The sequence below is a fragment of the Colletotrichum paranaense genome (assembly GCF_030867605.1).
Source record: "Colletotrichum paranaense strain IMI 384185 chromosome Unknown Scaffold_8.1, whole genome shotgun sequence".
In the NCBI taxonomy this organism is placed as follows: domain Eukaryota; kingdom Fungi; phylum Ascomycota; class Sordariomycetes; order Glomerellales; family Glomerellaceae; genus Colletotrichum; species Colletotrichum paranaense.
The window spans coordinates 1902189-1924530 of NW_026848966.1; the positions used below are offsets into that span (position 1 = coordinate 1902189).

The following is a 22342-nucleotide window of genomic DNA, read 5'->3' on the forward strand; positions in this document are numbered from 1 at the left end:
CCGCACCGCCTTCCGACTTGTCTTTTCGATTGCTCTCGAAATCTTTGGATGACCAATCGTCTTATCTTTGATGCTTTGGAGCTGGCAGTGCGGCCGACTCATATCTCAAGCCTCGAAGCCCAGAACACCGTTGTTTCCCCCACTTCTCCCGGGAGAAACCCGCTCCCAAGGGCACGCGAACTCGTTTTGCTGAGAGCTACCTTACCCCCTAGCCAATCTCTATTAAAAAGTTGACCTTGTTGATGGATGACGCACCGAATGCTACTCACGGACACTGGACGTAACCTCTTAGGGCGACAGGCCGCGCCACAATCATGGATCCCCGTCTATATTAGCTGCCCTCCTAACGCTCATCCCAAAGACCCAGAAACGGGCGGCTTCTTCGGGGACAACGCCACGAGCTGCCTAGCCAAGACACGGTCTCGCGCGTTCAATGCAACCGACAGCCATTATCAAATCCGCCAGCGCTGGCCGTTGGATGCCTTTAATGCCCAGGGCCGTTCCTCAGTTCGCAGGAGCGGCAACGGCAAAGAAAAAGCAAGACATCGCGAAAGGAAATCGAGGCTGAGAGTCAGCATTTTGTCTGCAGCCAGCCGTTCACACATTTCGGCAATACGAGTACGCGCTTGGATTCCTTGGCGGCAGCGTTCCGTCCCTCTCACAACGCACTTCATCATTGCAATACTGGACAAAACCATCTGCACCACGGCCTCAAGTCGAGTGTGCTGCTCAGCTGAGATTTCTATGGATCGATCTTTACATGATGAGAGTCAATGATTAGAGGCAGACAGGCCAGAGATGAGCGTTGACTCGTCGTTATTGGCTACTTGTCGCCTCAATTAACAACCCTTGTCACAAAATTGGCGGGACACTGATCGACCACCGCTTGCGCCGAACGGAACACCAGGCTTGCCCTCAACAGCGCATACTTGCATCGTTTGGGTTGGCATACGGCGCCTGCAGCGAGTAAACCCAGCAAGCATTATGGAATCAACTTTGGTACCGCGTTGACATGAATATCTTGGCCGGCGCTTTCTAACTTAACTCTCGCTCCTCATCTCCAACCTCCTACACATCAATCTTGACCCAGTTACAAGACCGTATGCGCTCTGTATTCCCTCGAGCGCCGACACACTGGCCATTCGCCCGGATCGAGAGGAGACTACACAAGTGCCGGCGAATAACTCAAACCTAGTACCCAAAGACTCAGTAGAACCAAGTAGTGCCCGAATCGTCGGCTTGACTGGATGTAAGAAAGGAGATCTTCGATGTGGATCAGCAAATGGCACAACCGTTGTGCCTGCGGATACCAGTCAACAAGCCACCGAATGGCGCATGGCATCCCTGCTCGGGCTCTCTTTATTAGTGAGGTGACTTTGACCTGTCAAAAATGCTTGCCTATCGTTCTCCTTTCACTAACGTATCGTGGCTGTGCTGTGCCTGCTTGCCAACCCTCCAAAGTTGGCGACGGCATCAGCTCGCTTCCTCATATGGCAATCTGGCTTTCGGTTCAGGAGCTACTGGTGTGGCGAACACCCCTCAAATGTCTATGGCTTTTCTGGGGTAAGAACGAAACGCGTCCCGTGAAATCCTTCGACTTGTGACAGAAGTATTGTCGTCAATCTGTGGTTTCCAATGAGACGGTCCAGATCCCAGACCGAAGGGCGGTCCAAATTCTCCGGTCCTGGCGGGGACCTTGCTGTGAACTGGGGGTTGTTGTTGACGTTGCAGTACCGCCCTGCCGTTACGCGAAAGAACCAATTTCGGGACCACGCTCAAACGACGGGTCGTCGTCCAAACCCTGCTCTCTATCTTTTGATGCACACACTTTCCCTTTTTTGCGATTCTTGGGACGTTCAAATGAGTTCGGTCCCTCCAACGCGGCCACCCCCAGACTTTTGCCTACTGCATCCCAACTGCAACGAAGATCATTCAGCAAGGTCACGGATGTCCACTGATCCGGCTCGCTGCGATATTGGCTTCATTGGCTGTCGTTTGTCGCGAGACCTGCGGCTCAAGATTCGACTACTGGCGGTATGGCACTTTGATGTCTGCTGGTTGGACCGAGAGACTTATAGCAGCAGCCTTCTCATCTGCAACTTTGCCGCCTCGTACTCCAAGCATGCAGTGAAGCACCATCTGCTCCTCCACAGCGATAACAATCCGAATACGCTGATGTGAAATTGCCAGGACCAAGTTGACGATCCCACGTACCGTGGAACGCCCGATGTTGGTCCAAGAGAACGAGGCCCTGAACTTGCCACGCCCGCATCTCAGGCACCTCACTTGGCCGCCGGTACATCGTACTCGCCAATGAGATACTAACAGCAAAGTGCCGGACCAGAGCTACGGCCGCCCTCCTTCAGCTTCAGGGTTTGTAGGGCTCAGGATCAAATCCTCCGATTCGACTGCCTACGGCCAGCTACTTCTGTGCCGACGAGTTCTTGTGTTGGGACCTGAATTAAGATGTCTTCTTGAACGGATGAATTGCTCTTTGGGAACTCGTGGCGTGGTGCTATCTCGGGAAGGTGCAGAGTCGAGAACCCGGTCTTGTCTGCCGTATCAAAGGAAGATCAGTCAGACGACCGAGTCTTTGCGGATGCCTGCCTTTGTGAGCTCGCCTTGAGGCTTGGCGTGGATGGAATTTCGTCGAAGACTACTGTGAGAAAGCCTTGGTTTTGGCTACATGTGGTCTTGCTTTCTGGCCAGGTAGGATCTCAGTGCACCTTGTAGGTTGAGGTCAGACATCAAAGAAGGGAGAGAGGTCTTGTAGTCAGCGGCATGCCTGGTTGTTCCTGTTGCGTTACCTTTGCGCTTGCTTCTGATGTTCTGACCAGAGACTTACCAGTCAGTCTTTTTGCGATGAGCCCCAGCCCCGGCGTCTATTGCCTTCTTAATTGCGTCCTCTTTCGATACCCCGGATACCTGGTCCTCAGACTTCTTTTCGCAGGCGCTCTACAATCAATGTTGTTATTGACTTGAACGATTTGAGGTGCCAATTTCCGCAATACACATGACTGTCATGTCCGTTGTGATGTGTCCAAGTTCTGGAAAAACTGAGGAAAGCTAATGGCTTTATCCCATCAAATACTATGTAGGACTGATACACATATACATACATGTAGATACTTTGTAAGAGGGAATCATAAATCACACATCAACCTAACCTTCTCTTATACTCACATGTGAGCCTCATCCCATTGAGGTTGATCTCTTGCGCCTGTCAAGCCGGAAAAAGACCACCACATATCTACCTGTGAAAAAGATGCAAATTGAGCAGATTTAGAGAAAGACTGAAGGCTTGAAACTGGTTTATCAATGCAATCTATACTCCTAGTTGATGGGATAATGCTAAAACATGCATATATTTGCTTACCAATACTTGTTATGCTCACCTCAGTGATTAACAACGTTCCTAGATAGCTTCCCATTCCGCTTACGCCCTTCTGAAGATGTTCTTGCACGACACTGTATCGTGTTTGTGCCGCCAGTTTGAACGGGAGACGTTGTAAGCTTGACAGGCCGCGAAAGCTCCCCTAAAAGAGATGATCCCGCCAAGCTGCTCAGGCTCTGACTGTCAATGCCCGAAAAGGTCGAGACGAGGCCGAATCCCTTGCTCAGGGGCTCCGAGTGACGCATGGAAGATAGTCCCAGGATGATGACTATCAAGAATGGCTGGATGGCAAGCACCAGATATAGCCCAGGTGATTTCCGTAACGTTGGTCTGTTATAGAAGATGATCTGCTCGGCTTGATGGACTCTGTACTTGACTCGGACGTCTTCGTAAGGTACTTTGGTCTCATTTTTCAACTCCCAGGGCATAGAACTCATATTGAACTCTTCCGAGTTGAAGGCCCCCGAGCCTTTCATGACTGCGTTCCTTGACCACAGCATCGCAGCGACCGATGTGGCCATACATGGCTGCATCCAACGGGACTGAATGCCTCTGTTACATGTTTTGTTGTTTCCGCAGAATGGGCCTAGCATTTCTATTAAGGGAAGCATGTACCAAGACCCTAGTGCGAGATATGTGAATGTAGATGGAAGTTGCCGAGGTCAAGCCAAGATTTCATCGTCGCAACGGCCGCTCAGCAGCTAAAAACGGCCTTGTGTGACTGATCAAGTTCCGTTGCATTGTTGCCGGTAGGTGTTGTACAGATAGATATGCTTGGAAATGGACTCACATTTCGGGTTGACTGGTTCCAGTCTAATATCACTGTATCGATTGATCCGAGTCAGATTTCCGGTTCGTGGCGGTGAGTGACCACCCGTCGAACATGTCTTTGGTATCGAAGTCCCAGGCGTTTCTGTTCAGACAATGAGACACGAAGTCGCTTCCGAATGTCTGTCGATCCGAGTCCATCATCTTATTGAAGGTGGCTACTGTCCCTGTCACCGGTGCAGTGATGGTCCATGATTCACCTATTGCGAGACGCTCCTGTATTGCGACCACATAAAATGCCTGGATAGTATCAAGCGCCGTGGCGCTTGTTTCATTCAATAGTTAGATATTGTAGCCATATGTGCTCGGCAGTGTTGGAAAAGGTGGCTCAGGGCCATTTGAGCTGAGTTTTGTGGCTTCCCGAAAAGCCGTGGTTGCGTTGAAAAACCTAGAGACGCCGTTGAACAAAAGTATGCCAGGCGGCTGGAACATGCCATAATAGGTCTTGTTGGAGATGTAGTCAAAGCTGTCGATATCCATCCGACTCTCGCCAACAGTGAAGGTCTTGTACGCGACGCTGAGAGCAATGGGAAGAGCCAACATGAGGATGAGTGCCACTCTCCAAGACACACCAAGTCTCGAGGCGGTAGGCTTGTTGCGCAGAAGCTCGTCGTAGTTCTGGATAGTGGACTCGCCAAATATGGCCTCTATGAGAATGAACAGGTTCGGCGCGACGCTGCCTAAGCATATACTCATGATGCTGAGCAGGAATCCGACGACAATGAGCTGGTTGTTACCGACACCAAGATACCAAGAGATGGATTCATGGGAAACCACCAATATTCCTAAGGCGAGGCAGATGGAGAACAGTATAGCCATCTCTGGGTCCGAGCAGTAGAATCTCTTCTTCATCGTTAGTTTGTCAAGCAGTGGAAGATCTCAGAAAGCTGACTGAGGCGTGTGTTGGAACCTATAGGCGTGATGCCAGGTCTGCCGTGACTGCTGCTTCTATGCAAAAGATTCCGCGATACGTCGCGGTCAAGCATGCCATGTTCTTCTGTGCCATATGGGCGAAGAGGTATCGGCGACATGCTGTGACCGTGAGAGGAACCGTCTATCGGACTCCATGTTGAGGCCATTAAGATGGAAAGTGCGGCCCCTCGACGGACTTGGTGCGATAGTGCCGTCGTCTAATTTCGGGACCCGGACGATAGGCTTTCCAATTGATGATGCTCCAGTGCTCAAGTCGGCGGTCTCAAGTCGCAACCATCCGACTGCCTATGGTCTCGAAGTGACATTCAGGGCGAAAGTAGCTGGCTTTGTAGGGATAAGCCACAAGCTCTTACAGCCTGATCTTGAGACGACCTGGACGGTGGGCAAGTGACATGCACGAATGAGGCCCAGCAGAAGGACGTCGGAATTTGCAACGACTAAACCGCAAATCAGAAATACGCCTGACCTTTGGAGAAGAATGCCTAGCTCAAGATTTTGGATTGATTGCTCTTCCAATGAGCTCCTGGTTGCATGCCACACAGCCTGGCACACCTCGTAACCAGCGTTCGCACAATTGCAGTCATTTCTGGTCTGCCGTCACGAGAAGTACCCTCCACAGGCCATATCTGATGGAAAGCATCATATGATGAGGCCCATATTCAGCCCATCGACTGCCAGAAATAACAGCGTCATCATGTCCGGCACTACTGTTTCTCCTGGTAGCCCTATTGTATTTCGAAATCATTCACAAAATAGATTGAATTAATCAGCAATCAGGTATCGCCCTCTATAAGAGTACCTATATTTATATGCCATTTAGTATTTAATGGGATAGCCTGATGAGATGTTTCAGAGAAGCTCCCAGGAACCTGTGTGATATATCAGGGACAGTAACACCGATCTCAATTAGCATATAAGCATGTGTTCCAAGACCGTGTAGTGTCAGCATTGGAAAGAAATTTGGTATACATACCCCAAGGAGTAATTGTTTACGGCCATTACTACGACTTCGCTTCAATGTTTGACTTTCAACATCGCCGAACACAAAGCGCCGTATTCAATGTGCGATCATTTATGACTTAAACATACTACTCAAGCACATCAATATGTAAGACACAGCATATGAAAACATGCATCTTTTCTTCCTTGAGCTAAGCTTAGGGAAGAAGGCTCTCAAGTTCCTTTATCTGCTATCGTCATTGCTCAATTCGCCTTGGATCCTCGGGATCCCTCTCTCGTCAAGGCAAGACATCATGCAGTCGCCAGCAGCGTTGCAGGCAGTCAGTAAAAAGCTCTTAGGCTGCCTCGCCGTTGAGTGTTGACCAAGGAAGCCTTACCGCTGTTGTCTTCGTAACTGGCCAGCAAGTGGAACCTGGCAAAATGTTGTGGCAGGTGATGACACGCAGCAATGAGTATATAAAGGTATTGAAAGCAGCTGGTATTAATCCAACCAGAACGAAGAAAAGATGGTAGTTTATGTACTAAGCGAATGGAATTCACGTGTTGAAGCGCGTGATAGCTTGCCTGACGAGTGCTGAAACCATCCTTGTTCCGTGATAGATGTTATATGTCGATCTTGACCGTACGGATACTTGGGACACGCAGGCAACTTTTCTTCTCTGGATGCTGATGTCTGCTCAGAAGAGTGGGATTATAGTAAAGGTGCTAGTGGGTTACCGGTGGGCTGCCGGTGTCTCCGATATTTGGCGGATAATTGATTGCTTCCGGGGAAGGTTTCAGGCGGAACTGAACATTTCTTGACGTTTGAGGTCAAACTCTGTCTTGTTGTGGCGGTGTAATTAGTGGGTGTACGAGTAATGTCATGACGTGCAATCCTCCCCACTGCATTGTTCCTAGGACCTATTGACTATTCAATTCGTATTGCTCAAGCATAGTCGCCATTCACGCTGAGGAAACTGCGAGACCGAGTCTTGAAAACTAAGATTCCGCACGGTTTAAGTGAGTTATGAGTCATGCGGTATGAGAGTAATCAAGAATGATTGCAGATACAGCGTTGATAGACATTCAATTGCGTAATTAGTTGCCGGTCGAATCCTTATTGAATCTCGAGAGCTATCATCACAGCCCGAAATAAGAGTTCTTAAAATCGAATGAAAAAGAAAACGAGCATTGTTGAGATTATGGACATATGCAACATCAATATGATGTTGCTATACGAAGTTATTTCGACTAAGGACGGCCTGAGCCTACGAGTAATAAGTAAAGAGAGATGGGGCAGACCGAATTTCTATATCAAGGCCTTCCTTCTTTGTTTCACAAATTTGATAACCGAGCTATTGAAATGCTTGACAAAAACTCTATTCTTGCCCTGCTGATTATCGCGTTGTCCGGATGAACTACTTGACTCAGTGACCCAGTGTGCTGGTCCACCAGTGATGGCCGAGAGTTCGTCTTGACAATGGTGCCGGAACGTGAAAACAAGGGGGTTTTCACGTACAGAACAGAACTACAGCGTACCAAGTAGGCCACTTGATCACCAGAACATCTCTATTATGCTATTATTTCGCTGGATCCTTGGCAGGCACTTTCCGAGACTCAACCGTGCCTTGTGTCAGGTTTGTGTCAGCTGTCCAGAACATCTAGTCAGGCCACCCAGACCTAGACAAACGTCGAAAGAGCCCCTGCCAAAAACTCCATGTAGGTATTCAGTTAAATACTTCCGGATTGTTCTCTCAGGATACCTAGTTAAGATGAGTTACGCATTCAATCTCTCTCAAGCTTCAAGGAACACTGTATATCTGTTCACTCTCTAAACAAAGTTGTTAGCAACTCTCTCTTCTATTCTCCTTCACTATTGCCAAGCTGCGAAATCCTTCGTTGACCGAAGATATTATTCCATTACAAAATGCAACTGTCTACCATTATTTTTGCTCTCTTTGCAGGCGTTGCCTTCGCCAGCCCTGCTAGTCTCGAGATTCGCCAGACAACCAATACAGCTGTACGTTAGCTATGCCCCCTGCCTTTTTAACGCAAACGCTGACCAACATGTTATAGTGCGATCTTTGCCGCAAAGATTGCTTCTTTGGGAAAGGAAGCAATGCCGTCTTTGAGAAGTGTTTGAACACATGCAATAAGGACTTGGGTTGCACGCTTACACCTTAACAGCCGCAAGGTACGGTTCCCTAAACTACATTTGAAATGATTGAAATCGGCTGACACGTAGGGCTAGAAATATTTGCGGTATGGAATTATGTATGAGGAACTCAGGCTAAACCTAATATAAATATTTGGTTCACTCAGGATTGCGACCTCTTCCTCCCCTTGCTTTGACTACCTACGACGCTATCTCTGTGATGTCATTGTGCCCCAAAAGTACAGCGGCAAATAGCATGTCGAGGTCGCCGAGCAGAAACTTGAGACAGAACGTGATCTGGTAGCCGCAATGTCTGCCGATGGTCTAATTTCATCAGACTGAACATGCAAACACCCAGTGCCCAAAACAAGATGACCAAGTCGAGCTATAGTACTGTTCTGCATTCTGAGATCGAGACATGATAAAGCTTTTGGTCTCATTTAGAACACCAAATATCAATAAGTCCAGAGCTAATGGTCCGTCAGGTATCTACGCCAACGTTTTGATACTCTTCCAGTAGGAGACATATGCCCTGATCAAATTTTCCCCCACCGACGTCATATTGGCCAAGGTCGAACTCACATTGCGAGAATTGCTGGTATCCAGGACAACAAATCCACACGACATTTTGGCGAAATCCTCTCGAAGGAATCGTGTGAGACCTGCAGCAGGGTTGCCTGGTTCCGGTACAGTATCCACCAAGTCGAGCCAGGCCTCGAGCGGGATGATGGACGACCTGTTTATCCGTAGTTCCTCAGACATCAGTCTGACAACTTCCTCCCAGCTCTGCCGGGCTGGGTTCTCTAGATGGTAGACTGCACTGAGTGGTTCTTGATGGAAGAGAATCTCGCTGAGGGCTTCGGCAGCTAAATCGACCGGCAGCCACGACAAGGTCTAGCAAAGTTTATTAGCAAAATGGAATTGCCCCAATGTTCAAGCTAGCAGAACAGCCTTTTATTTGACATCTTGACTTACCCCACGCAGGTCGGGAAATTTCCCCAGCTTTTGAGAAGAAGCACAAAGGGCTACAAAGTGCTCAGAAGCGTTCCAGTAGCCGGTGCTAGAGCCGGCAATCTGGCCGACTCTGACCACCGCCGCCTCGATCTCAGGATGGTCCTGTGCCGTGCGTTCGATGATTTTCTCGCAGACAAGCTTGGCTTTGGCATAGCCGAGATCTAGCGTCCAGCTTTGATCCTCGACAGACGTCTCGGGAATCAAAGTCTGTCCCTTGATTGACGGATAGTTCCCCACCGTAGAAATGGAGGATACCAGTAACAGCTTTGGCTTCTGTGCCCGGTGAATGCTCGCTTGGCGCGCTAGCTGGATGAGGTTCAGCAAGCTTGAGAATGAAGCCTCGAACGACTGCAGACCCATTTTGAAGTTCATGGGCCACGCAATATGTACGATGTGAGTTACCCTAGCCGCGAGACGCAGGTACTCGGCCTCTGGCAAGCCGAGCCACTGATCTGCAGTATTTGTTTCGTGGACTTCCAACTTTCTCCAAGCGTTCTCATCGACAGAGACTTTTCGTAACGTTACCGCATGTTTCTGAGCTTCTGTAGGGTTTCCTTTTCTAGGTCTATTCAAGCAAATGACATTGCTCACGTTATCATCCGCAAGGATCCGACCAACGAAGAAAGACCCGAGACTGCCAGTGCCGCCCGTGAGCAATACCACGGATTTTCGCTGCTCTCGGTGGTTGCCTCTGCTGGAGTACTTGTCCACCAGCTGTTCGATAAGCTTTGTTTCGGTAATGACTCCATTTGTCTTGGACGAACTGGGAATCAGTGTCTCAACCAGCTTATTCACAGAAGGGTTGCGGTAGACGATGTCATCTTTAATCATGTCCGTGGAGAGGAGGTTGGCTGTCCCAGGCTTAGAGGCGGCATACGTTGCGCGCAGTGAAGCCGTCAGCAGTCTTCGTAGTCTCGTCGCTTGAAGGCTATCCATGCCGCCTGAAAAGAAATCATCGTCGTCCTCCCAATCACGGCCGTTGTCTAACCCCAGAACGTCCTGGGTAACGAGATTTCTGATACTGGACGCAGGCGAAGATAGGTCGATTGGTGGTGCAACCATGCTTGCCTCAAGATCACGGTAGACTGCCGCCATCTCATCGGCAAACTTCCTTGACACTGCGCTCCGGAGAACAGTGCCCTTGTCTGATCTCGGGAGCGCTTCGGGAGCGACGACGAGAATCGCGGTAGACGATGTAATTATTGCATGAGCATCCATTTGACGGCCTGCTTCCTCAATTGCCGGCCAGATCGACGCCTTGAAGTTGACCATCTCGCTGGGTTCGACGGGCCTGACAGGCTCTATAATGACACCGAGTTCGAACTGTCCTTCACCGAAAGCAGTTGCGTCTCTCACGTCCTCATGCTGTCTGAGCAGGGATTCCAATATCGTTGGCCTCACCTTCTCTCCGGTGGCAAGACAGATCAGGTCGTCTTTGCGGCCCGTAATCACAAAATCCAGCTGTCCCACGTCATCGGCCGAGGCGCATTCCGTGCGTGCTACGATTATATCCTGCAGTTCGAAGCGCTCCTGCCACCCAAACGGCTTCATGCTCAGCTTGTAGCTGTAAGATCGTTCTGCTTCGGATTCGGTCTGCGCACTCTCTTCTGCATCTGCATCGATGAGGTCAAGCTTCACTTGAAGCGGTCCGAGTATATCAGCACGCAGTCGCAGTCGACGCCAGTCGTGTTCCTTGCCGGGCACGAAAAAAGGTGTCATTGGACCAGTCTCTGTCGCACCGTACTGGCCGACGAGTCTCACGCCCGAACGTTCAAGTCTCTCACCGACCGAGGTTTTGGGTCTGCCGCCACCGAAGCCCGCGTAATCTAGCTTGCGAAGGATATCATGTCCTCTGCCATCTGGCAAGCCCTCAATTTCCTCCAAGATAGACGGAACTGTCAATAACGCCTTCGCTTGCGAGTCCTCTATGAGGGCTGCGATGCTGGCACCGTTGGGGATGGTGGAAGGTACAGGGGCGCAAAATGTCTTGCCGATATTGAGGGACAGGCAGACGGATACGAAGCCAAAACCCTGCATCTGTGGTCAGATGCGACACTGGAAATAGATTCGTTTCTTCTGTTAACTTACGTGAAAGAACGGTAGTGTAGAGACCGTCAGTCCATGAGCTTCTTTGGTCGATTCGAAGTTGTGGCATGTGGCGTAGCTCAGAAAGTATCGATGAGAGCAAGGTATCGGCTTTGGGAGACCCGAAGTCCCTGAGGAATGTAGGATGAGAACCTGGCGATCATCTTCCGAAACGTAGTGATCCGCATCGGCAGCGCGAAAGGTGTGACTCTGGTCTTCTGCGGGCTCATCTGCAAGGAACGACTCGTAGCCGGATATAGAGCGGATCATGATCGTGCTTTCATCAGGGATCTCTTTTCCATCTTGAATTTCAGCGCCAACTGCCTCGAAAGCAAGGGGCAATAGGCGCGGAGACACAAGAGCAAGTTTCACGCCCGTTTCGCGGATAAGATGTCGTGCGGACGGCGCACTCAGACGCGCCGACAGGAGGACAACTGGCACGCCCATGCCCATACAGGCAAGCACACAGATGACCAAGCCAACATGGCTCTCCATGAGCACCGCGACGGGGGCGCATTTATTCACGCTACCATCGGCTTCAGTCTTCGGTGCATGAAGACTGGTTGCCTGTTCCTTGAGCCATGCCTGGCAGCGGATGATGGCGCGCTGTAGCGTCTCATAGCTCAAGGGCACAAAATTGTGGCCGTTTCCAGCCGCATTTGCGTCGGCTTGGAGACAAAATAGGTGCTTGGGGTTGCTTTTGGCGTGGAAGTCGACCAATTCGGGAAGCGTTCGCAGGCCGGACGTTGAAGCGAGCTCTAGGCTCACCTTGGGCGTTCTGAAAGACGACATTGGCGCATAGGTATCCGGATGACAGGGGAAGATGGTAGGATAGGATAACTTGGATTGTGGCAGCCACCGTGTGTATTCTGAAGTGGTATGCCAGTGGCACCATCAAGAACAACTCGATATTTGTTGTCACACTCACTACAAACAATAGGGCATTTGATTGAACCAATCAGATGTACTTGGACCCAAGTCGGGCTACTGCGCTGGGCGCAGAAGTAGCAGAACTCGGGTCCTTGCTGAAATTCCTGGACCAGAATTATGACGATGTCTGTCGAGGATCATGTGTGCAAAGATTTGGCACATAATTTCAGCAGTATCGAGAGACAAAAAAGATGTGTCACGCCATCAATTTGCCTTCTATGAGGAGTTGTCATGAGTTCATCCATTCAATATGGTCGCGTATGCGCGCTACAAATATATATACATGCGTATTATACACTACTCGAGACTTATGGGTGATTATTGACGGTACAGTTGATCTTGAGACCAGCGCTGTGCTTCATGACGCTTCCTATTATCTCGTTGGCGATTATCGGGTCTACTTGGTCCAGAGACAAAGTGACAAGACCCATCTGTCCATTGTGCTTCGATGGGTTCTCAGCGCGAGTCACTGACCCGAGAGAAGCTCTTGGAGAAGCCTCGCCTTTGACACGTTTCCTTGCTCTTGAGATATGAATAGTATCCGAAATACCAGCCGTGTTGACATCAAAACTTCCATAGCTAGAGTCATGAAAGTAACTTTGATCAGTAGGACCTTCATCCCACCATGAGGGCCGGGATTCCAGCGAAACTGAGGTGTCATTCTCAAGCGAATTGAGCCAAGACATCCAATCGCTATCCGGAGTTTGAATAGCCGAATTCCCCGATGAGTGATCTGAGGTGCCTATGCAGCTCGGGTCGAACATGTCGAAAGTAGTACCTGGCAACTCCAGAGCGGGTACTGCCAAGAATGTGTCTGAGTGACGGTAGTCTGGTATAATCGTAGACGTGGGCCCGAGTTCTGTTGCCTCCACTGGTTCTTCGGACAGGAGACTCATGTCCATCACGAGCTGATGCTTCTGATTTCCGCTTGAGTCGGTCATTTCACACTCGGAACCTTCATCAAATACGTCGTCACCGTCACCCTCGCAACTCTCGTCCTCATCATTAACGTCAGGACTACTGCTGGCCATTTCCTCGTCATGGGTCTCCGGTAATGACCGTGAAGAGGAATTCGAGTCATTAGCTTGTGCATGTCGACTTCTGCGGCCGAGAATGAGACTCCTGTGAGCTATGGTCAGCCGTATATCCATGCAGATGGCTCAGATTTTTCGACTTGCCTGTTGCGTAGATCGTGGGTGGAACGATCCGGCAGCTCGGTAAGACCAATCTGCTTCCAGTTGTTTCCAAACGTGCCCATCGCGTCCAACAACTTCTTGTCCTCCTCGGGGGTCCATGAACAATGCTTAACGTCGGGTCCCAATACATGTTGCCAACGTTTCGCGCATTCTGCAGCAAGGATGCACATCAGCACTGAAGGGGAAACAATGGTGGGATATTAACGACGCTGATTTCTACTTACGGTCGGCATTTCTACTTTGAACCATGGCCCCTACTTGTGACCATCTATGACAAGGGTGGAGGTTAGCATTGATGAGACCCGAGAAATGGGTAATAGGGAAGCGTGGGGTGAACCAACTTGCACCCGAGTTGCACCACGGCCTTCTGCAACCTCTCGTCTTCTTCTTGTGTCCAAGCACCTTTTCGAATATCGACTTGGATCTTTGCCCACCGCTTGCGGCAGTCCTTGTTGGTACGGCCCGGTAATGACATGGCGATGTCGTTCCAGTTTTGGACGCTCCCGCCTTGGCGCACTGGGAGATGGAGATCTTTGTTAGATTTGGCAGCACGCGTAACAAGGGGGGAGATGGGGTTGGTACTTTTTCCCTGCACCTCTCGTTTGAGTATGTCATCTTCTTGGCTCGTCCACCATCTTCTTTCCCTGGTAGGAGCCATGTTGTTTTCCGGATTTTATGCAAAAGCGAGGACAAGATAAGCAGATGCCAGTAGTGTTCTATGAAGACAGCTTGAAGCTTGAAATGGTCTACAAAGGTTCACTGTCTGATTCGCTCTTATGGAGAAGGACGCACCGCATGTGAGCTGGTATCTAGATAGATATATGATGAACGGGGGCGATGATTAGAACGCGCCTCCATCGTTTCCCAGCGCAGCCTACTTTCGAGGACCTCCACTGTGCCGCGCCCTGGCTCGTAAGCGAAGGAATCAAATGAGCGCAGTTCTGCATGCAGAACTTCGGTTCAGAGGCTGGAGCTCGGTGTATTCTGCAACAGCGGTAGCGACAATAAGCAGGGGTCGCCTTTTCCGGGCAGAGGAGATGAAAGCCAATGCTACATGTATGCGCCAGTCATCACCTAATCCTACCGAGACCATTTCTACAGGCTCCTAGGCAAAGGGGTTTTCTTTTTGGTATGTAGTAAATTTGCTTGGTGTGACACTATGCAATCCTTCAACTTCCTCGAATCGGTTGTATCTGCAGCATTCTAGATGAACCATCCTGTCGTATGATTTGATACCGCAACGGGCGCCAGACGGCTAGCCCTATACGGGAACCCAAGAAGGTAGCGTCACATTAGGCAGCTCAAGCAAGCGCAGAAGAGCCGCTTAGAATATGCCCAATTTGACCCAGATCCTGTCAGACCATAGATTTCGCCATCGAATCTCGTGCATGCCTGGGTGATGTGGATGTTGCTTTCCCCGTTTCGTCGTCACCTCAACCCACCCCGCAAGTTCGCGACACGTTTCCGGATCAAGGGTCCAATTCCTCCGGGGGACGACGGATAAATCAGACGAAGGTTCCCGACCGGTAAGGCACGGTATGCACGCCCTGCCGCGCTAGCTGTCTGTCAGATCCACGTACAGGCCAGCTCTCCCTTACTCAGCCGTCGCCTCCGGACGAGCTGGCTGGCGCAGGTGACATCTCGGAACGACAAGGGACGAAGTTGAATCTGATAGCTACATGGAGGCAGAAGAGGTCTAATTTGTTGGAAATTCTGTCTGAGAAATGTGTTGGTTCTTGGCGCTCTCGAGGATATTATGACAAGGGTCTAGAGCTAGATAGACAGGGACCCCTTCGGATGCATGGAGGGAGGATGGTCTTACGGACCACACGCAGTACGAGGGTAGACTGCGCCGCAGGTCAGAGAAAATGTAAGGCACTCAATGAATCATTGTTTACACAGAGGTAGTCACGCTATCAAGGCTTGGAAGTCTTCAATGTGCACATGCAGGCACGGAGGAGCCTTGGGCCAAGCCGCCAATGGGTGGCGGACGGGTAAGGCGATAGGAGCCTGCTCCCTGTTAATACACCGGGCGGGCTGGGCCTGCAGTCGCCCGTACAAAGTACTTCGGTTGAGGCTGGAGGGATCACGCAACGCAGACTACCTTGTTTAGGTAGCTTGAAGTATCATTTCAAGGGTTCTACGACGTGGAAGGATTCAATACCCCTTCATGTGCAAGTCTACGGATACATATAAGCTGACAGTGGAGCCGCAAGCTAAGTATCCGAGAGGTGGATACTATCGTCTTATCTGAGCATATTTCATTGGACGAAAGTCCGAGGATGGAGGAACTTGATCTTTGTATTTCCCCGTCCGCTTCCCGAAGAGGCAATCAATATCTGATTGGCTCGGGGTACAGGTCGGCAGGAGGGACCGGTCCGTAGACGCTAGTCTTAGAGTGGAAAGCGATATCTAATTGGCTGCCGAGGGGCCCCCACATCGGATAGATCTAGATCTGTTCCTGTGATTGGCCACTTCTAACTTGAACTCACATCCTGACTGAACAAAATGATGCCATGTGCTTTGGATCCATTGTGGTTCCGAGACCATGCCGTAGCCTTGGCACTACCTTCGTCTCTGGAAGACTTCGTAAGATGCTGCCTGCTTTGGATATAAAAGATGACAGCCGTGTCGTGAACACGCCGGTATCGTGTCTTCCGGCATACCCAAGACTCCGTGCACATCGCCCTTCTTGAATTCGCCCCAAAGTCTACTTTCTCTGTCATTCCGAGAAATCTTCAAATACGTAAATTCGTTTTTTGAATAATACTTGCAAAGATGGTGATGCTACGGTTGACTGCAGAGCAGTACAGGAAGCTCCCCATCCTGGTGGACGAGTCCTCATGCGTGGGAAAAACCTTTGTCATCACCGGAGGCAACTCCGGCTTGGGCCTGGAGACTGCGCGACACCTAGTCGCTTCGTCCGCCACGACAGTTGTCCTGGCAGTGAGGAATCTTAGCGCTGGAGAAACAGCTAAGGCAGATATCGAGAAGTCGACGGGACGCAAGGGCGTCGTACAGGTGACCTCGATTTTCCCCAACCACCGACGGCCGAGAAAAACAGACTGACATTAGAACCCTGGTGGCAAAAGGTGCGGCATCTGGATTTATCAACCTATGCTGCCGTTCAAACCTTTGCCAAGCAGATCTCACAGGAGCTGGACAGGATTGACGGCTTCGTCTGCAATGCCGGCATCATGATCGACCAGTGGGAGACTTTCGAAGGCGTCGAGAGCAGTATCTTCGTCAATGTCGTCAACACGTTGTTCCTTGGAGCCTTGATGATGCCCAAGCTGAGCGAAAGCGCTCGCAAGTTCAGTATCAAGCCAACACTCGTCTTCATTGTCAGCGTGTTGGGATACACCGTCAAGGCGGAGATGGACAAGAGTCGCAATGGGAGCGTCTTTGACGGACTCAACGACGAAAAACGCGCAAACATGGACTCAAGGTACGTCAGAGGAAGGTCCAAGAAAGAAAAGGCGGCATGTTGCGGGACTGACGCAGAATTACCAGATACGCTCTCACAAAGCTCGTCGAGGAATTTGCTGTTCGTCAATTTGCGGCCCAGTTTCCCGTAAACCGCACGGGCGTGGTCATTACTATGGTTGCCCCTGGTCTCTGCACCACCGGATTGGGACGTGATGCGAGGACATTTACCAAGATCATGCATGAGGCGGTCCGGGCTATGATGGCCCGCACAGCGGAAGTGGGCAGTCGCACCATCCTGCACGGCCTGGTAGTTGGCGCGGAGGGTCATGGAAAGCTTCTTTCAGGCTGTAAGATCAAGGAGTTCTGGGTGCCAGACTGGGTTAGTAACGATGAGGGCCAGCGCTTGCAGAAGGCGACATGGAAGGAACTCGTTGCCAAGCTGGAGCAGGTGCAGCCTGGATGTATTTCTCAGATTTCGTAGACGTGATATTGACTTTTAGGAAGTTAGGCTGTAGGGGATATAAGATACCCTGATTAATTTACTTTTACTCGAATGCATTCTCTTCTGCCAAATACTTCACATCAATCCTAAATCTTGAATACTGATGCTCGTTTATAGATGTTGGCTGCTTTCAAATAAGACTACTCAATGCTATGTACCTTAGGTAAGTAGACCATAGGAGCTGGCTATATCCTATGATGTGTTTCAGAATACATCAAGTCTACTAAATTTGCAAAAAAAAACGTTTATAGAGTGGGAACGATCACATTGTTATCAAAGTCCCCGGTTATAAGCCTTCAGTATAACGTCAATAAGAAATAGAAACACCAAAGAAACAGCTTACATTCGTAGATAAAACGCCGGTTACAGTTCATTCTGAGTTCCCCTGACATTGCCCATTAAGTCGTGCATGCCTTAACCAAGAAAGACCATCAGTCCTCGGTAGAAACGATATACTAAATTCCTCAGTAACTACTACGAGGCACTCTTCCCCTCCTGGATGTCCAGGACGGCACAAAAGTTTCACTTTTGAAAGAAACTATCTCAATTGGAGGCTGCATCTTTGGAAGAGGATTGCCATCCAAGTCTTCGTCACGGACCTGCAGCTCAAGCAAGTCCTCCACGCTCCCAATATGTCTCCCTGCCAGCCATTCGCGCCGCTTGCCGGTCAAATGGACAATGACATCGCCGCATTCAGTATTGATTACTGGCAAGTATCAGCATTAACCCAGAACATTCTTATACTTTGGAACCGGGATCGTCACTAGCTTTACTTACCTTGTCTCGTGGCCTCTGGCATTCTTCCCTCCAGATTGATTTCTGGGTTCACAGAGTAAACAAGGACGCCCTCATGCGCGAAGTCGAGCATCAAACTCTCAGAAAGCCGCGTAGAGGCCAACACAGACAATTGATTGTCGCTTGGAGGCGCCGCGGGATTGACGGAGAACACAGGAACCGCATTCACGATCGTCCTTTCACAGCTGCGCGAAAGAAGGGGCACCAGGGCCCGAGCCATGAGACTGATACCCTTGACGTTGGCCTCCCAGACCTTCCACCAGGTATCCACGTCTCTCAATCCAGTTACATCGCCCTGAGGGATGACGGGTTTAGGCGAAGAAGCTGCGATGTTGACAAAAGTGTCGACATGACCCCACATCGAGCTCACCTCTCGCACGCCTGCTTCGACGCTCGCGGCATCACAGACATCGATGGTTAAAGCAAGCACATCGGGTGCCGGTTTACCGACGTCGATGGCTGCCTGGACCACCTTTTCGTGGGTATCCGAAACGTTGACGTGGTCAACGAGGGCGAGACGGGCAATACCTGCGGCAGCAAACGAGATTGCAGTCGCTTGGCCGAGTGTACCAGCTGCTCCAGTGACCAAGACGGTCTTTCTGGTGTATGCTGGAATCTCTGTGGCTGAACCCATGGCTTGCTAAGGTAGGAATTCTATCAACGTCGAAGTTGGGGAATGTGAGGGTCGTAAGAATTGTGTTCGGAATTTCGATGTCACCTCTCAAACAGCTTGATTTACCAAATAACGATGGGTTTGATTGCGCAAATTAGGCTTCACTTGACGTCCGACTAGGCATTCGACAGGTTCCGGTCTAGTGCGGAGTATGCTTTGCCGGAAACTAGTGCCCCGCGGCCCGGGACCCGAGTTAGATTTGTGGGTCTCGGGCCCGAGTTGTCAGCCCTGCGGACCCGAGTCAACGATCAAGAAGCCCAGTAAGCCACAAATCTGTGAGAACTCGAACTAGGAACAAGTGATACTATTGTTATCATGTTCTTCGCTCTTCGTTCCAGACCGGCCCCACCTTTTAGAGGCCATGCGAAGCGATTCGCTACTTCGGGCGGACCAGGAGGGGGGTGAGGGGGGTGAGGGTCTTGGGACGAACGCCCATCTTTGTCGCCCCTCGTCGTCCGGATCATCGATGCTGGCTACGCCGCCCTTGCAGAATCAACTGAAGTTCCCTCTCGTCCCGGTCAGTCTCACGCAAGGGCTATCCGCTCTAGGCAGGCACCCATCGGAAATGCTGCGTTTGGCTCCTCAGTCCCGAACGGCTGTCACGGCTTCGCCTTAAGCGCTCAAGTACTCACAGCCCTGTGTTACAAGCTTCATATGGTCTTAGTATATCCGCTTATCGGGACGGAAGGATCGGTGAATGCGGCTGCCTCGAACTAGTGATCCCTCAGGGACGAATACAATGCCTCTGGATTGCGCCTCGGGGCCTCGATTCGACCAAAATAAATTACACCTCGCAAAGTACGGCTTCTGGATTGAGACTGGGCCCTATTCTTCAGCCTACCGAGGCCCCCAAACGAGAAACCATTCCCAATCGGGTTGGGAAGGGTAGCGGCTGAGCCCTGACTGAAGAATCCTACAATGTTCTCATCCAAACTATCACCACTTCGGGGCACACAGAAGAGCCTGGCATCGCTTGAAAGCGCTGCGCCCCTTCTCAGGAGCAAAACAATCTATCCACGATGGCCCTACAATGGCTTCATATCTGATGATGGGGGGCCTGGCGGCTGAGGCACAGCAAGCCACCATCGTGAACAGTTACGAGTGGGAAGGATATAAAAGTTCAAGGACCTCGTTTCAAAATCTAATCTTTTTGATTTGTTATCCAAGAAACCTGAACAGCAAGAAGACGCACGCACATTCGTTCCCATAGTAGTTGAAATGGCCCGCCACGCGATCTTTCAAGCCCTACCGGCTCTTTTGGCCTTCATCCAGACGGCATCAAGCACGCCCCTGACTTTCTCAACATTGTATCCTCGCAACGATTCTCAAATCGTATGGCCGATGGAAGTTTCTAGCCTGGTACACGATAAGTCCTGGGCTAGCTTCGGCGAAAAGACGACGCGTTGGTCGTCCTACAAGGCCCCTACCTTTGATGAGGTTTTCCTTCCCGAAACTGAGGAACAGCTCTCCCTTGCTGTAAGTTGGCACACATAGTATTGTTCCATTTGGCTGGAACGATTTGGACAGCAAGAAGCTTTGACTGATAGGATTCCGTGAATATAGCTTGAGTACATGTCCGGTAACAACATGACCTGGCTGGCCAAGTCTGGAGGTCACGGATATGCTCCGTCTCTCCACGCTATCCAAGACGCCGTCTTGATAAATTTGGAGAACTTCCATTACGTCAAGCTGCAAGACGACAACACAGCGGTCGTGGGGACTGGTGTCCGTTTCAGCGATCTCATCGACACCGTCGCGGCCGCTGGGCGAGAACTAAGTAAGCCACACCAAGATGAGAATGACATGCTTTTATTTTCTAACTCGTGAGATAATAGCTGTGGGATCATGCCCATGTGTTGGCTCAACAGGCGCCATGTTGGGCGGTGGCCTGGGTCGCCTTCAGGGCCTGCACGGCTTGACTAGCGATGCCCTCCGCAAGGTCCGCTTGGCTCTGTGGAACGGAACCATCATTGAGGCTTCCAACAACGTCAACCCCGATCTTTTCTGGGGAATCAGGGGGTCTGGCCAAAACTACGGCATCGTCATTGAGTCGACGTACGAGACCTGGCCGGCGACGAATGGAGGAAAGCACTACAGTGCGGACCTCGTCTTCACCAAGGACTCCGTGCAACGTGTAATGGAGATCACCAATGAACTGACCGCGGGAGGTCTGGATGAAAAGTTGGCCGTCCTCATGTTCTTCGCATTGGATGCTACGACATCTCAGGTACGTCGGGGTGTCATTATCAAGCTTATCACTATTGTTCCTTGCTTACCTCTCCAAAGATCACCGTCATAGTCAACCTGGTCTACTCTGGACCGGAGGAAGAGGGCAGAAAGTATACCGAACGCTTCTCTTCCTTCAGCGTCGATCTCCAAGAGAACATGCTGGGCTGGGAAGAGCTGCCCACGAAGACGGTCCATGGTCTCATCCCTCAATCTTGCGCGACTGGACCGCGATACAACCTGCGCGCCCTCAACACCAAGGTCCTCAACCCAGCTACCTGGGTCAACTTCACCGACGCATTCGAGACGTTCCTAGTAGCGAACCCTCTCGCCGCCGGCTCGGCCATGATGATCGAGACCTTCCCCGTGCAGGGAGTCAAGGCGCTTGCCGACGACTACTCGGCTTTCCCCCATCGCGACCACTTTGAGAACGTGATTGAGTCCATTGGCTCGTACACGGACGACTCTGTTGCCGACGCTGTGAACAACTTTTTCGCGGAGTGGCGCGATAAGTTTGCCGAGCCTAGCTCTTCGGGCTACGACAAGCTCTACGTCTACCAGAACTATGCCAACGAGGACGAGCCTCTGTCGGCTCTGTACGGATACGATGAGTGGCGTCATGAGCGTTTGACGAGCTTGAAGAACACCTTCGACCCTCGTGGCTTCTTCAACGGATACCACCCAGTTCCTTCTAACGTTGCAGGCTGGAGCTAGAGTGGCCATGATCTATCGAGAACATTTTCAAGGGATGCATAGACTTTTTGTTGGTTACTGAGATTGTTGTATTCGCTACTGCTAGAAATTGAGTAATGGCTTGTATCAAACCCCATCAAAGCGGGTTAGAAAATCGCGAACTAGCCACACGATATAAGTGAAGCCATCATCTAAATATTCCTCCTAAACTTTCTTCAAGATCTCCATTATACACCGTGCCCTGCTAGCGCCTACTTTTAGTATAGCGTCGATCTTGAGAAATGACTAGATTTGGACTGCATGAGCCTCTTTGATTGAGCAGGACAACAGGCTTAAACTTTATCACCATAAAGATGTAATGTGAGGTTTCGCCCTTTGTGATTGGAGCAAGGTTGTATTAACATGTAAGAAATCTGACATCAGGTTAGCGTAGTCTAAAAATAGCCCATCCCGTTGGAGACAGGCAACAGCTGAGTTCATGGACCGCCAAGGGAGAATACCCCGCCTGCCGTAATCTTCACTACCGACATCGAACAGTCCGTTTGAGCGA

At 50.5% G+C, this 22342-nt stretch overlaps 8 protein-coding genes across 8 annotated transcripts; 4 read left to right on the forward strand and 4 right to left on the reverse strand.

The window, feature by feature from the left end:
• Nucleotides 1-1206: 1206 nt before the first annotated feature.
• CPAR01_10470 (uncharacterized protein) lies at nucleotides 1207-3870 on the reverse strand (the record flags this gene model as incomplete). Its single annotated transcript, XM_060494730.1, has 2 exons — nucleotides 1207-1238; nucleotides 3441-3870. 2 exons carry the CDS (start codon nucleotides 3868-3870, stop codon nucleotides 1207-1209), a joined length of 462 nt encoding a protein of 153 aa, XP_060346912.1.
• A 634-nt stretch (nucleotides 3871-4504) lies between these two features.
• Nucleotides 4505-5074, reverse strand: CPAR01_10471 (uncharacterized protein; the record flags this gene model as incomplete). Its single annotated transcript, XM_060494731.1, has 1 exon — nucleotides 4505-5074. The coding sequence occupies one exon, from the start codon at nucleotides 5072-5074 to the stop codon at nucleotides 4505-4507; it is 570 nt and encodes a 189-aa protein (XP_060346913.1).
• A 2947-nt stretch (nucleotides 5075-8021) lies between these two features.
• On the forward strand, nucleotides 8022-8278 carry CPAR01_10472 (uncharacterized protein; the record flags this gene model as incomplete). Its single annotated transcript, XM_060494732.1, has 2 exons — nucleotides 8022-8114; nucleotides 8171-8278. 2 exons carry the CDS (start codon nucleotides 8022-8024, stop codon nucleotides 8276-8278), a joined length of 201 nt encoding a protein of 66 aa, XP_060346914.1.
• Nucleotides 8279-8738: 460 nt separating this feature from the next.
• Nucleotides 8739-14132, reverse strand: CPAR01_10473 (uncharacterized protein; the record flags this gene model as incomplete). Its single annotated transcript, XM_060494733.1, has 6 exons — nucleotides 8739-9143; nucleotides 9225-11294; nucleotides 11352-12217; nucleotides 12277-12405; nucleotides 12610-13400; nucleotides 13816-14132. 6 exons carry the CDS (start codon nucleotides 14130-14132, stop codon nucleotides 8739-8741), a joined length of 4578 nt encoding a protein of 1525 aa, XP_060346915.1.
• A 905-nt stretch (nucleotides 14133-15037) lies between these two features.
• On the forward strand, nucleotides 15038-15382 carry CPAR01_10474 (uncharacterized protein; the record flags this gene model as incomplete). The annotated part of the gene is made up of 1 exon (XM_060494734.1): nucleotides 15038-15382. A coding segment is annotated over one exon (345 nt), but the record flags the coding sequence as incomplete, so codon positions are not given.
• An 870-nt stretch (nucleotides 15383-16252) lies between these two features.
• On the forward strand, nucleotides 16253-17384 carry CPAR01_10475 (short-chain dehydrogenase; the record flags this gene model as incomplete). Its single annotated transcript, XM_060494735.1, has 3 exons — nucleotides 16253-16495; nucleotides 16567-16922; nucleotides 16988-17384. 3 exons carry the CDS (start codon nucleotides 16253-16255, stop codon nucleotides 17382-17384), a joined length of 996 nt encoding a protein of 331 aa, XP_060346917.1.
• A 485-nt stretch (nucleotides 17385-17869) lies between these two features.
• CPAR01_10476 (uncharacterized protein) lies at nucleotides 17870-18834 on the reverse strand (the record flags this gene model as incomplete). Its single annotated transcript, XM_060494736.1, has 2 exons — nucleotides 17870-18111; nucleotides 18183-18834. 2 exons carry the CDS (start codon nucleotides 18832-18834, stop codon nucleotides 17870-17872), a joined length of 894 nt encoding a protein of 297 aa, XP_060346918.1.
• A 1257-nt stretch (nucleotides 18835-20091) lies between these two features.
• CPAR01_10477 (uncharacterized protein) lies at nucleotides 20092-21813 on the forward strand (the record flags this gene model as incomplete). The annotated part of the gene is made up of 4 exons (XM_060494737.1): nucleotides 20092-20349; nucleotides 20437-20650; nucleotides 20709-21100; nucleotides 21160-21813. 4 exons carry the CDS (start codon nucleotides 20092-20094, stop codon nucleotides 21811-21813), a joined length of 1518 nt encoding a protein of 505 aa, XP_060346919.1.
• Nucleotides 21814-22342: the final 529 nt, after the last annotated feature.